Source organism: Theropithecus gelada, chromosome 8 (assembly GCF_003255815.1).
Source record: "Theropithecus gelada isolate Dixy chromosome 8, Tgel_1.0, whole genome shotgun sequence".
NCBI lineage: Eukaryota > Metazoa > Chordata > Mammalia > Primates > Cercopithecidae > Theropithecus > Theropithecus gelada.
This window is the reverse complement of record NC_037676.1, coordinates 98,774,276-98,787,774: the sequence shown is the minus strand read 5'-3', so window position 1 is coordinate 98,787,774 and position 13,499 is coordinate 98,774,276. Positions and strand designations below refer to the sequence as shown.

General features: G+C 39.5%; 1 protein-coding gene and 1 non-coding gene across 2 annotated transcripts; both read left to right on the top strand.

Annotated features, from left to right (window-relative positions):
- Nucleotides 1–2,211: 2,211 nt before the first annotated feature.
- LOC112630823 lies at nt 2,212–2,315 on the top strand. Its single transcript, XR_003120960.1, has one exon. It is a non-coding gene; the product is annotated as a U6 spliceosomal RNA (small nuclear RNA).
- A 1,920-nt stretch (nt 2,316–4,235) lies between these two features.
- Nucleotides 4,236–4,851, top strand: LOC112630093 (glycine cleavage system H protein, mitochondrial). Its single transcript, XM_025394224.1, has one exon. It carries the CDS (start codon nt 4,284–4,286, stop codon nt 4,803–4,805), a length of 522 nt encoding a protein of 173 aa, XP_025250009.1. The 5' UTR covers nt 4,236–4,283; the 3' UTR covers nt 4,806–4,851.
- The last annotated feature ends 8,648 nt before the right edge of the window (nt 4,852–13,499 follow it).

Genomic DNA, 13,499 nt, shown 5'->3' with positions numbered 1-13,499 from the left:
TATGTCCTCACATTTCAAAACCATTCGTGCCTTCCCAACAGTCCCCCAAAGTCTTAACGCATTTCAGCATTAAGTCAAAAGCCACAGTCCAAAGTCTCATCTGAGACAAGGCAAGTCCCTTCCATCCATGAGCCCGTAAAATCAAAAACAAGTTTATTTTTTCCAAGGTACAATGAGGTAACAAGCATTGGGTAAATACGTTCATTCCAAATGGGAGATATTGGCCAAAACAAAGGGACTACAGGTCCCATGCAAGTTCAAAATCCAGTGGGGCAGTCGTTAAATCTTAAAGCTCCAACGTAATCGAGTCTGACTCCATGTCTCAAATCCAGGGCATGCTGATGCAAAGGGTGGACTCCTATGGCCTTGGGCAACTTTGTCCCTGTGGCTTTATAGGGTACAGTCCCACTCCCTGGCTAGTTTCACAGCTGGTGTTGAGTGTCTGCAGCTTTTCCAGACACACAGTGCAAGCTGTTGGTGGATCTGACATTCTGGGGTCTTAAGGATGGTGGCCCTCTTCTCACAGCTCCCCTAGGCAGTGCCCCAGTGGAGACCCTGTGTGGGGGCTCCAACCCCGTATTTCCCCTTTGCACTGCTCTAGCAGAGGTTCTCCATGCAGACCTCTGCTGCATGGGAGGTTTGCTCCTGCAGACCTCTGCCTGGACATCCAGGCGTTTCCATACATCCTCTGAAATCTAGGCAGAGTTTCCCAAACCTCAATTCTTGACTTCTATGCAACTGCAGGCCCAACACCACATGGAAGCTGCCAAACCTTGGGGCTTGCACCCTCAGAAGCAATGGCCTGAGCTGTACATTGGCTTCTTTTAGCCATGACAGGGATGCAGGGAACGAAGTCCTGAGATGGCACGAAGCAGCAAGGCCCTGGGCCTGGCCCATGAAACCATTTTTTCCTGCTAGTCTTCCCAACCTGTGATGGTAGGGGCTCCTGTGAAGACCTCTGACAGGCCCTGGAGATGTTTTCCCCATTGTCTTGGTGATTAACGTTTGACTCATTACGCATGCAAATTTCTGCAGTTGGCTTGAAGTTCACCCCAGAAAATGGGTTTTTCTTTTCTACCACATCGTCAGACTGCAAATTTTCCAAACTTTTATGCTTTGCTTCCCTTTTAAATGGAAGTTCCAATTTCAGATCATCTCTCTCAAGTTCAAAGTTCTACAGATCTCTAGGGCAGGAGCAAAATGTCACCAGTCTCTTTGCTAAAGCATAGTAAGAGTGACTGTTGCTTTAGTTTCCAGTAAGTTCCTCATCTCCATCTGAGACCACCTCAGCCTGGACTTCATTGTCCATATTACTATCAGCATTTTGATCAAAACCATTCAACAAGTCTCTAGGAAGTTCCAAACTTTCCCACATCTTCCTGTCTTCTGAGCCCTCCAAACTGTTCCAAGCTCTGCCTGTTACAAAGTTGGTTCCACGTTTTCAGATATCCTTATAGCAGTACTTCACTCTCCTCAGTACCAATTCTCTATATTAGTCCATTCTCACACTGCTATAAAGAACTTCCCTGAGACTGGGTAATTTATAAAGAAAAGAGGTTTAATTGACTCACAGTTCCACATGGCTGGGGACACCTCAGGAAACTTACAACCAGGGTGGAAGGTGAAGGCAAAGCAAGGACCTTCTTCACATGGCAGCAGGAGAGAGAAGGGCATGCAGGCGAAATGACAGACATTTATAAAACCATCAGATCTCAAGATAACTCACTCGCTATTGTGAGAATAGGATGCAGGAACCGCCCCCATGATCCAGTTGCTTCCCTCCCTCAACACATGGGGATTATAGGTCCCTTCCTTGAAACATGGGGATTACAATTGAAGATGAGATTCAGGTGGGGACACAGAGCCAAACCATATCATAATGTTATGATGCAAGCATTATTATTACCTTCATTGTATGGATGAGAAGACTGAATCACAGAAGACAAAGTATGGGGTAAACCTGGGATCTGAACCCTGAAACACTGGCTCTCAACAACTGTACCTTGCTTCCATGAATATACTGAAGTTTGTATTTTAAAATCAGGATGGTTGAAAAATGCTCACACACTATAATCAAAGAACATCAAGCCAATATGCTTTTTTTTCTTTTACTGGGCTTTAGTATTTCTTATCTTGTACAACACAAGCATTAGCAACCTGGGCATCCCCAGGTCTTCCAAATCTCACTTTAATATTGTAAAAACTGACTCAGTGCTCTCTTCAGCAGCACATATACTAAAATTGGAATGATAGAGAGATTAGCATGGCCCTTGCACAAGGGTGACATGCAAATTCATGTTCACAAAAATTCATTTGTGATTCATGTTCTTGTTCATGAGCAATAAGAAAACACCTGAAGGCGTTTTCAGGTGAAGGTACAAAACTCACTGATAATACTAAGTATAGAGATAAACACAAAATATTATAACAATGTAATTGTGGTGTGTAAACTACTCATGCCCTGAGTAGAAAGACTAAAAGATGAACCTATCAAATATGATGGCTATAACAACTTTTCAAGACACAGACAGTGTAAGATATAAATGGAAACAACAAAAAGTTAAAAAGTAGGGGTGATGAAATTAAAATGTAGATTTTGTATTAGTTTTCTCTTTGCTTGTTTGTTTTTGCAATCAATGTTAAGTTGTCATTAGTTTAAAATAATGTGTTATAAGATATTATTTGCAAGCTTCATGGTACCCTCAAATTTAAAAAGCCTACATTAGATACACAAAAAATAAAAAGCAAAAAATTCAAACATACTGCCAGAAAAAAAATCATCTTCACAAAAAGGAAGACAGATGGATGGACAGATGGAAAGAAGGAAGGAAGAGAAGACCACAAAACAACCAGGAAACAAAATAATAACATTGAATATAAACGGACTAACCTCTCCAATCAAAAGGTATAGAGTAGCTGAATGAATTAAAAAACACGATCTGAGCTGGGTGCAGTGGCTCACACCTGTAATCCCAGCACTTTGAGAGGCTGAGGCAGGTGGATTGCTTGAGCCCAGGAGTTCAAGACCAGCCTCGGCAACATGGCAAAATCCTGTCTCTACGAAAAATTCAAAAATCAGTCAGTCATGGTAGCGTGCGTCTATAGTCCCAGCTACTCAGGAGGCCGAGGTGGGAGGATCATTTGAGCCTGAGAGGCAGAGGTTGCAATGAGCCAAGATTGTGCCACTGTATGCCAGCCTGGGCAAGACAGTGAGACTCTGTCTCCAAAAACAAACAAACAAAGAAACAAAACCCCATGATCTGTTGCCTACAAGGAACACACTTTATGTATAAAGACACAAATAGAAAGAAATGGAAAAAGATATTCTATGCCAGTGGGAACCAAAAAAGAGCAGAAGTAGCTATACTTACATCAGACAAAATAGATTTTAAGATAGAAACTATAAGAAGAGACAAAGAAGGTCATTATGTAATTGTAAAGGGGTCAATTCAGCAAAAGGATATAACAATTGTAAATCAGCAAGAGGATATAACAATTGTAAATATATAAGCACTCAACATTGGAGCACCAAGATATATAAAGCAAATATCATTAGAGCTAAAGAGAGAGAGAGAGGCCCCAATACAATAATAGCTGGAAACTTCTACATCCTACTTTCAGCATTGGACAGATCATACAGACAGAAGACAAACAACAAAACATCAGACTTAATCTGCACTACTAACTAAAAGGACCTAATAGATATTTACAGAACATTTCAACCAATGGCTGCAGAATACACATTCCTCTCCTCACTGCATGGATCATTCTCAAGGATAGACCATATGTTAGGCCACAAAACAAGTCTTTATAAAAATTCAAAAAAATTGAAATTATATTGCATCTTCTCTGACCACAATGTAATAAAATTAGAAATCAATAACAAGAGAAACATTGGGAAATATACAAGCACATGGAAATTAAACAATATGCTCTTGAATGGCCAGTGAGTCAATGAAGAAACTAAGAAGAAAATTTTAAAATTTCTTGAAACAAAAGATGGAAACAATACATACAAAAACCTATAGGATACAACAAAAGCAGTAGTAAGAGGAAAGTTTGTAGCAATAAACATCTACATCAAAAAAGTAGAAAAACTTAAAATAAACAACCTAACAATGCATCTTTAAAAACTATAAAAGCAAGAGCAAACCAAACCTAAAATTTGCAGAAGAAAATAAGTAATAAAAATCAGAGCAGAAATGAATGACATAGCCCCTCCCCGCCCCGCCTCCCGGCGCGGGTGGCCGAGGCATAGCGCTGCGACCCCCGTCCCTGCGAACATGGCGCTGCGAGTGGTGCGGAGCGTGCGGGACCTGCTCTGCACCCTGCGCGCGGTCCAGTCACCCGCCGCGCCCTGCCCGCTGAGGCCCTGGCAGTTGGGGGCGGGCGCCGTTCGGACACTGCGCACGCGACCCGCTCTGCTCTCGGTGCGTAAATTCACAGAGAAACATGAATGGATAACAACAGAAAATGGTATTGGAACAGTGGGAATCAGCAATTTTGCACAGGAAGCATTGGGAGATGTCGTTTACTGTAGTCTACCTGAAGTTGGGACAAAATTGAACAAACAAGATGAGTTTGGTGCTTTGGAAAGTGTGAAAGCTGCTAGTGAACTCTATTCTCCTTTATCAGGAGAAGTAACTGAAATTAATGAAGCTCTTGCAGAAAATCCAGGACTTGTAAACAAATCTTGTTATGAAGATGGTTGGCTGATCAAGATGACACTGAGTAACCCTTCAGAACTAGATGAACTTATGAGTGAAGAAGCATATGAGAAATACATCAAATCTATTGAGGAGTGAAAATGGAACCCCTAAATAAACTAGTATGAAATACCGCAACCCAGCAGATTGTCTTAAATTAGTGGTGGATAGAAGACTTAGAATAGCAACTTATAGCATTACCAATGGGGAAGAAAAAAACTACTGTTAACGCTGCTAATGAAGGAAAATGTCCTTTAACTTTGTAATGATTATAGATTTTAGACTAGGCTCTAGTGTTCAGAATTCATTATATTATCCATGGTAAAAACTAGTTTTAAAAATTACATAATTCAAAGATAACGTTGTTATTCTTAAGCCTTATATAATATTGTAACTTGCCTGGATTTGGGATGAAATACTTAATGACCTTTCCATTGGAAATAACTGGGAGTGAAGAGGTTTTTGTTGCTTGTACAGTGTTAGATGACACACCACTATCTTGATTTTGCAATACACTGCATTTGCTGGTGCTATTTTTATACGGTGAAGCAACAGCTTTGCAGCAAAATAATAAAATACTTCTTCGTTAAAAAAAAAAAAAAAGAAAAAGAAATGAATGACATAGAAATGAATAAAACAATACAAATGATCAATGAAACAAAACTTAAAAAGAGAGAGAGAGACAGAGAGAGAGAGAAACAAAACTGACAAACCTTTAGCCAGGCTAGTAAACCAAGAAAGAAGACCTGAATAAATAAAATCAGAGAGGAAAAAGGAGACACTGAAACTGATATAACAGAAATTCAAAGGATCACTGGAGACCACTCTGAGCAACTATATGCCAATAAATTAGAAAACCTAGAAGAAATTGACAAATTCCTAGATACATACAACTTATCAAGATTGAACCATGAAGAAATCTAAAACCTGAACAGATCAGTAACAAGTAATGAGATTGAAGTCATAATAAAAAGTCTCCCAGTAAAGAATACCCTGAGACCCCATGGCTTCACTGTTGAATTTCATGAAACATTTAAAGAAGATCTAATACCGATCCTACCCAAGCTATTAAAAAAAAAAAAAAGAGGAGGAGGGAATACTTCCAAACTCATTCTATGAGGCCAGTATTACCCTGATACCAAAACCAGACAAAGATGCATCCAAAAAAAATGATTTTTTTTTTTTTAGTTTTCTAAAAACACCAAAACTATCTCTGATGAACATTAATGCAAAAATTATCCACAAAATAAATACTAGCAAACCAAACTTAACAACACACTAAAAAGATCATTCATCAAGATAAAGTGTGATTTATCTCAGGGATGCAAGGATAATTCAACATATGCAAATCAATCCATGTGATACATCATATCAACAGAATGAAGGAAAAAATCATATGATTATTTCAAGTAATGCTGAAAAAGCAGATGGCAAAGTTTAATATCCCTTCATGGTAATAACCCTTGAAAAACTGCATATAGAAGGAACATACCTCAACATAATAAGAGCCATGTATGACAGACCAACAGTTAGTATTATATTGAATAGGGAAAAACTGAAAGCCTTTCCTCCTAAGATCTGGAAGAGGATAAGGATGCCCACTGTCACCACTGTTATTCCACATAGTACTGGAAGTTCTAGCTAGAACAATCAGACAAAAGAAAGACATCCAAATTGGAAAGGAAGAAGTCAAATTATCCTTGTTTGCAGATGATATAATCTCATATTTGGAAAAACTCAAAAACTCCATCAAAAAACTATTTGAACTGATAAACAAATTCAGAAAAGTTGCAGGGTACAAAATAAACATACAAAGGTTAGTAGCACTTCTATATTCCAACAGTGAATAATCTGAAAAAGAAATGAAGAAACTAATCCCATTAATAATAGCTACCAATGAAATAAGCTACCTAGGAACAAATGTAACCAAAGAAGTGAAAAGTCTTTACAATAAAAGCTATAAAACACTGATGCAAGGAGTTGAAGAGGACACACACACACACACAAATGAAAAGATATTCCATGTTCATGGATTGGAAGAATAAATATTGTTAAAATATTCATACTACCAAAAGCAATCTACAGATTCAATGTAATCCCTATCAAAATACCAATGACATTCTTTACACAAGTAGCAAAACAATCCTAAAATTTATACGGAACCACAGAGGACCCAGAATAGCCAAATTTATCCTGAATGATATGGTTAAGCTGTGTCTTCACCCAAATCTCATCTTGAATGGTAGCTCCCATAATTCCCACATGTTGTGGGAGGGACCTGGTGGGAGGTAATTGAATCATGGGGACAGGTCTTCCCATGCTGTTCTCGTGATGGTGAATAAGTCTCACGAGATCTGATGGTTGTATAAAGGGGAGTTCCCCTGCACAGGCTCTCTTGCCTGCTGCCATGTAAGAAGTGACTTTGCTCCTCCTTTGCCTTCCACCATGATTGTGAGGCCTTCCCAGTCATGTGGACCTGTGAGTTAATTAAATCTCTTTCCTTTCAAATTACCCAGTCTCGGGTATGTCTTTATTAGCAGTGTGAGAACAGACTAATACACTGAGCAAAAAAAAATAAAATGGGAGGAATCACATTACCTGACTTCAAATTATACCACAGAGCTATGGTTATGGTAACCAAAATGACATAGTACAGGTGTAAAGACAGACACACAGACCAATGTAACAGAATACAGAACCCAGAAATAAACCTACATATCTACAGTGAACTCATTTTTGACAAACATGCCAAGAATATAAATTGGGGAAAGCAGTCTCTTCAATAAATGGTGCTGGGAAAACTGGATATCCATATGCAAAAGAATGAAACTAGATCCCTATCTTATGCCATATGTAAAAATCAAATCAAAATGGACTAAAGATTTAAATCTCAGACCTCAAACTATGAAACTACTACAAGAAAGCATTGGGTAAACTCTCCAGGACATTGGACTGAGCAAAGGTTCCTTGAGTAATACCCCACAAGTACAGGCCACCACAGCAAAATGGACAAATGGGATCACATCAAGTTAAAAAGGTTCTGCACAGCAAAGGAAACATCAACAAAGTGAATAGACCACCCATAGAATGGGAGAAAATATTTGCAAACTACTCATCTGACAAGGGATTAATAACCAGAATACATAAGAAGCCCAAAGAAGTCTATAGGACAAAATCTAATAATCGATTAAAAATGGGCAAAAGAGCCGAATAGGTGTTTCTCTAAAGAAGACATAAAAATGGCAAACAGGTGTATGAAAAGGTGCTCAACATCAGTGATCATCAGATAAATGCAGATCAAAGCTACAATGAGATATCATCTCACCACAGTAAAAATAGTTTTTATCCAAGAGGCAATAATGAATGATGCTGAGGATGTGGAGAAAAGGAAACCCTGATACACTGTTGGTGAGAATGTAAATTAGTACAACCACTATGAAGAACAGTATGGTGGTTCCTCAAAAAACACTAAAAATATAATTATTACATGATCCAGCAATCCTACTGCCAGGTATATACCCCAAAGAAAGGAAATCAGTATTTTGAAGAAATATATGCACTTCCACATTTATTGTGGCACTATTCACAATAGCCAAGATTTGGAGGCAATCTAAGTATCCATCAACAGATGAATGGATAAAGAAAATGTGATACATATACACAATGGAGTACTATTCAGTCATAAAAAAGAATGAGATCCTGTCATTTGCAACAACAGGGATGGAACTGGAGGTCCTTATGTTCAGTGAAATAAGCCAGGCACAGAAAGAGAAACTTCACATATACTGGCTCATTTGTGGGAGCTACAAATTAAAATAAAGGAACTCATGGAGATGGAGAGTAGAATGATGGTTGCCAGAGGCTGGGAATGGTAGTGTTGGGGGAGGGGGGTGCAGTGGTGGTTAAAGGGTACAAAAATATAGTTAGATAGATTAAATAAGATCTAGTATTTGATAGCACAACAGGGTGACTACACTCAACAGTAATTTATTGTGCATTTTAAAATAATTAAAAGAGTACAACTGGAATGTTTGTAGTACAAAGAAACAACAAATGCTCGAGGTGTGGATGCTCCATTTACCCTGATGTGATTATTATACACTGTACACTTGTATCAAAATATCTCATCTACTCTATAAATATATATATACATACTAAGTATGAATTTAAAAATAATGCCTCAAACCCATGAAGTGAACATTGCAGTTGTCTCTCCAGCATCCATGCACACTCACCTCCCCTTCCTCCATGTGTAGAAGCCATGATTTGAGTGGGTGGACCCTGCCTGTGTTGGTGTCAGCATAACCTCATCTCTTTGTCTCAGTGATTGTTTCAGAGATGGGGAGTGCTATGGTTTGAATGTGTCTTCCAAATCTTTTGTGTTGGAAACTTAATCCCCAGTGAAACAGCGCTGGGGATGGGACCTAGGAAGAGGTGATTTGGTCATGAAGCTTCTGCCTGCATGAATGAATTAAAGTTATCAAGAGAGTGGGTTAGTCATCTTGACAGTGGGCTTGTTGTAACAAGTTTGACTCCCTCTTGTTCTCTTGCTCTTCTGTCTTCCACCATGGAATGACACAGCAAGAAGGCCCTCACCAGATGCTGAGTAGATGCCAGCACTATGCCCTTGGACTTCCCAGCCTCCAGATCTGTGAGCCAAATAAATTTCTTCCTGTATAAATTACCCAATCTGGGCCAGATGCAGTGGCTCACGCCTATAATCCCAGCACTTTGGGAGGCCGAGGCTGGCAGATCACAAGGTCAGGAGATCAAGACCATCCTGGCTAACACGGTGAAACCCTGTCTCTACTAAAAATACAAAAAATTAGCCAGGTGTGGTGGCAGGCACCTGTAGTCCCAGCTACTTGGGAGGCTGAGGTAGGAGAATGGCGTCAACCTGGGAGGCAGAGCTTGCAGTGAGCCAAGATCGTGCCACTGCACTCCAGCCTGGACGACAGAGCGAGACTCTGTGTCAAAAAAAAAAAAATTACCTAATCTGTGGCTTTCTGTCATAGCAGCACAAAATGGGTGAAGACAGGAAGTAACAAAAAAAAAAAAAGCCCATCAGCACCTAGTGTTCCTTGCACCACAGGGACTGGTTCAAATTGGTTCAATCTTGGAAACGCAAGGTTTTGTTTAATAGTTGTGGAAGGAAACAGCTCCCTTTTGCATCTCACCTTATTGTCCTCTCTACTTGGTACCTATAAGGTACTGAGTCATGGTTTCTTTGACTTAACCTTCCCAAAGAACCAGTACCACAAGGCAGAGTATGTGGCAGATGTTTACTGGAAGTTGAAGACAATGGAGATGGCTACATAACATATAGAACAACAAATACCCAACAGAAAATATTAGCCTGTTTTCCAAAGTCTCTATGCTCCGCCTCCAATCTGGCTTTCTTTTCCCCTTAGTCACCAGCTTCCACCATCATGCTCAACAACTCTGGCTCCAACTTCCCTGCATCTTGTTTATTTTCCCTCACTTCCTGGGCCCCTCACCCTCTTCTTCTCCAGCTGCTATGCAAAACCAGAACATTCTCATTTCCTTTGCAAACTAGTTCAGCCTTCCTTTGTCCTATCTTCTTCCGTACAGCAAGGTTTATGTTTTGTTCCCCACTCCAATGAATAAACCAAGGTATTTTTTTTTACCAAAATTGCTCCTTGAGGAGGAATTCTACTGTGGCTTCCAGCTTTTAGAATATTTTCTCTCTGTTGCACTATTAAAGAAAATATGATCTGACCTATCACTTGAACAGACCTTGTGCCCTGACTTCACATGCCATTTTCTGCCAGCCATGACATACTATTGATTCTGCATCAGAGAAGTTCTCCAATTAAGCCCCTCTTCTCCCACCCTACCCTGTTCTGTGGCTCTATTTCAGGCCACCATTGTTTCTCCCTAGACTGGGGTTACCAAAGATCATTCCACAGACTCTGATAAAGTTTGTGCTAATCTTCAGGGAAAAATAAAAATAATGCAGTGAGTTTCTCCATAAATTCATTTAGAATCACTAATTCAAAACTGGGTATCCACATGTAAATAATGAAGTTGGACCCTTACCTTTCACCCATATACCAAAATTAATTTAAAATGAATCAGGGACTTACATATAAGAGCTATAAAATTCTTAGAAGAAAACACTGGGAAAAGCTTCTTGACATTGGATTTGGCAATGATTTCTTGGCTTTGACACCAAAAGCACAGACAACAAAGGCTAAAATTGATAAACTGTACCTCATCAAAATTAAAACCTTTTATGTATCATAGGACAGTATAAACAGAACGAAAAGGCAACCCAAGAATGGGAGAAAATGTTGCAAATTATGTATCTGATAAGAGAGTAATATCCAAACTATTTAAGGAACTCCTACAACTTAACAAAAACAAAACAAACAACTGGATATACAAATGGGCAAAAGACTTAAATAGACGTTTCTTCAAAGCTATACAAATGGCCAATAAGCACATGAAAAGACACACAAATCATAAAGGAAATGCAAATAAAAGCCATAATGAGATACAACTTCACATCCACTCAGATGGAAATTATCAAAAACAAAACAAACAAAATCAAAAAACAAGCATTGGCAAGGATATGGGGAAATTGGAATACCTAAAATGAGTTAGGGTGTATTTCCTCCTGTTCAATTTTTTGGAAAAGTTTGAGAAGGATTGGTGTCAGTTCCTTGATATTTCTTGAAAAGAATAATTCCTTTTTTAAGAATAAGAAAATATTTCCTGGAAATCATCCATTAGACTTGCCCTCACAGCTAAGTATTAGATTACATGTTGTGTCAGAGATTCATGGTTACACATCATAATCTTTTCCTACTTCTCTAAGTGAAGAGAATTCTGACTTTTTGATGGGTTCTTTATGCATTGTACAAGCCACACACTGTCACTTCTCTCTTGTTCTACTTGTTAGATGTGAGTTATTAAATCCAACCCACACTCAATAGGAGGCGGTTATACAAGAGTGAATACCAAGAACCAGGGATCACTGGGGACCATCCTGAAGGTGAGCTATGATGGACTACTGTGTTCCAGGACCACCTTAGGCACTTTACTTTACAGCATTGTGGCCAAGTAGGTATTATTATTACTATTTTAGAAATTTTAAAAACATGAAAGAAAATACTAATGTGGTGTCCATGAAGATACTCTGCTCAAATCTCCTTCCAGAGAATCTTCTGTGGAGAGTATAAGTTAGTTGACAGCCCCACTGTTACTCTAGAATTATTCCCAAATTTGAACTAAGGCATTGCTTTCCCTGGGCTGCTGCTGGCCAGTGACTGAGCACAGCTGGGGCATCAGAGAGGACCCATTCCTGGAGGATGCAGGTCTCATCTAATGGGCAATGTTCACTCAGGGACTTCTCATTGGCCTGTCTGAAAGGTCTCAGAAAAATCTGGGGCTTTTCCTATACAATTTTCCTTCCTTTCACAGATGTCAGACCTGCCTTGCAGTCTAAGACTGTTCTTGTCCATTCCTGCTCTTTCCCTTTTATCCTTCACAGGAATTTTCCTCCAATAAGTCTCTTGCATGTCTAATTCTATATGGTATTTGTTTCTCAGAAGATCCGAACTTATGTGTCATAAAAGTTGAGTGATTTGCCCAAGTGAGTTGGGGGCATAGATGGGATTTGAACACATGTTTTGACTCCAAAGGCCAAACCCAAGCTCCTTCAACACAGCATGCTACCATTTTGTATTGGGTTAATGGTGGCCCTCCAAAAGATAAGTTCATGTCCTAACACCTGTAACCTGTGAAGGTGACCTTATTTGGAAAAAGGGTCTTTGTAGATGTAAGTTAAAGTCCTTGAATTATTTGTGTGGGCCCTAAATCTTATGACGAGAATCCTTAGACAAGACAGGAAAAGAAGAAGACACAGATACAGGGAGAAGGCCAGAGATTAGAAAGATACCCTGAAGCCATCAGAAGGTGGAAGAGGCAAGGAAGGATATTTCCCAGGAGCCTTCAGTGGGAGCTCGACCCTGCGAATATCACCTTGATTTCAGACTTCTGGGCTCCAGATCTATGAGAGTGTAAAGCCACCCAGTTTGTGGTCATTTGTTATGGCAGCCATGGGGAACTAACACAAGTATTTAACCTCTATCTTTAATACTAGCACAGCGCCTGGCACATATTAGGTGTTTTAAAAGAGTGATCCTTGTGGCACATATACACCATGGAATACTATGCAGTCATAGAAAAGAATGAGTTCATGTACTTTGCAGGGACATGGATGAGCTGGAAGCCATCATTCTTAGCAAACTAACACAGAAACAGAAAACCAAACACTGCATGTTCTTCCTCATAAGTGGGAGCTGAATAATGAGAACACATGGACACAGGGAGGGGAAAATCACACACTGGGGCCTATCAGCGGGTTGGGGGCAAGGAGAGGGAGAGCATTAGGACAAATACCTAATGCATGTGGGGCTTAAAACCTAGATGACGGGTTGATAGGTGCAGCAAACTACCATGGCACATGTATGCGTGCGTAACAAACCAGCACATTCTGCACATGTATCCCAGAACTTAAAGTAAAATTAAAAAAAAAAAAAAAAGACACTGATCTTTGCTTGCTCTGGGAAGGTTTTTAAAAAGAGCTAATTAGTTAATAGATAACTACATGGGGATGATGAAACAAAGCTTTAAACTGCTTCCAAGTAACTTGGATTGAATACTATAAAATTGTACTTGATGACTGATTTCTAGTTTGAGTGTTATCTAGGAAGAGAATGAATATTTGTGGGGCACCTGCTGTGTACCAGACACTAAGATAAGTTT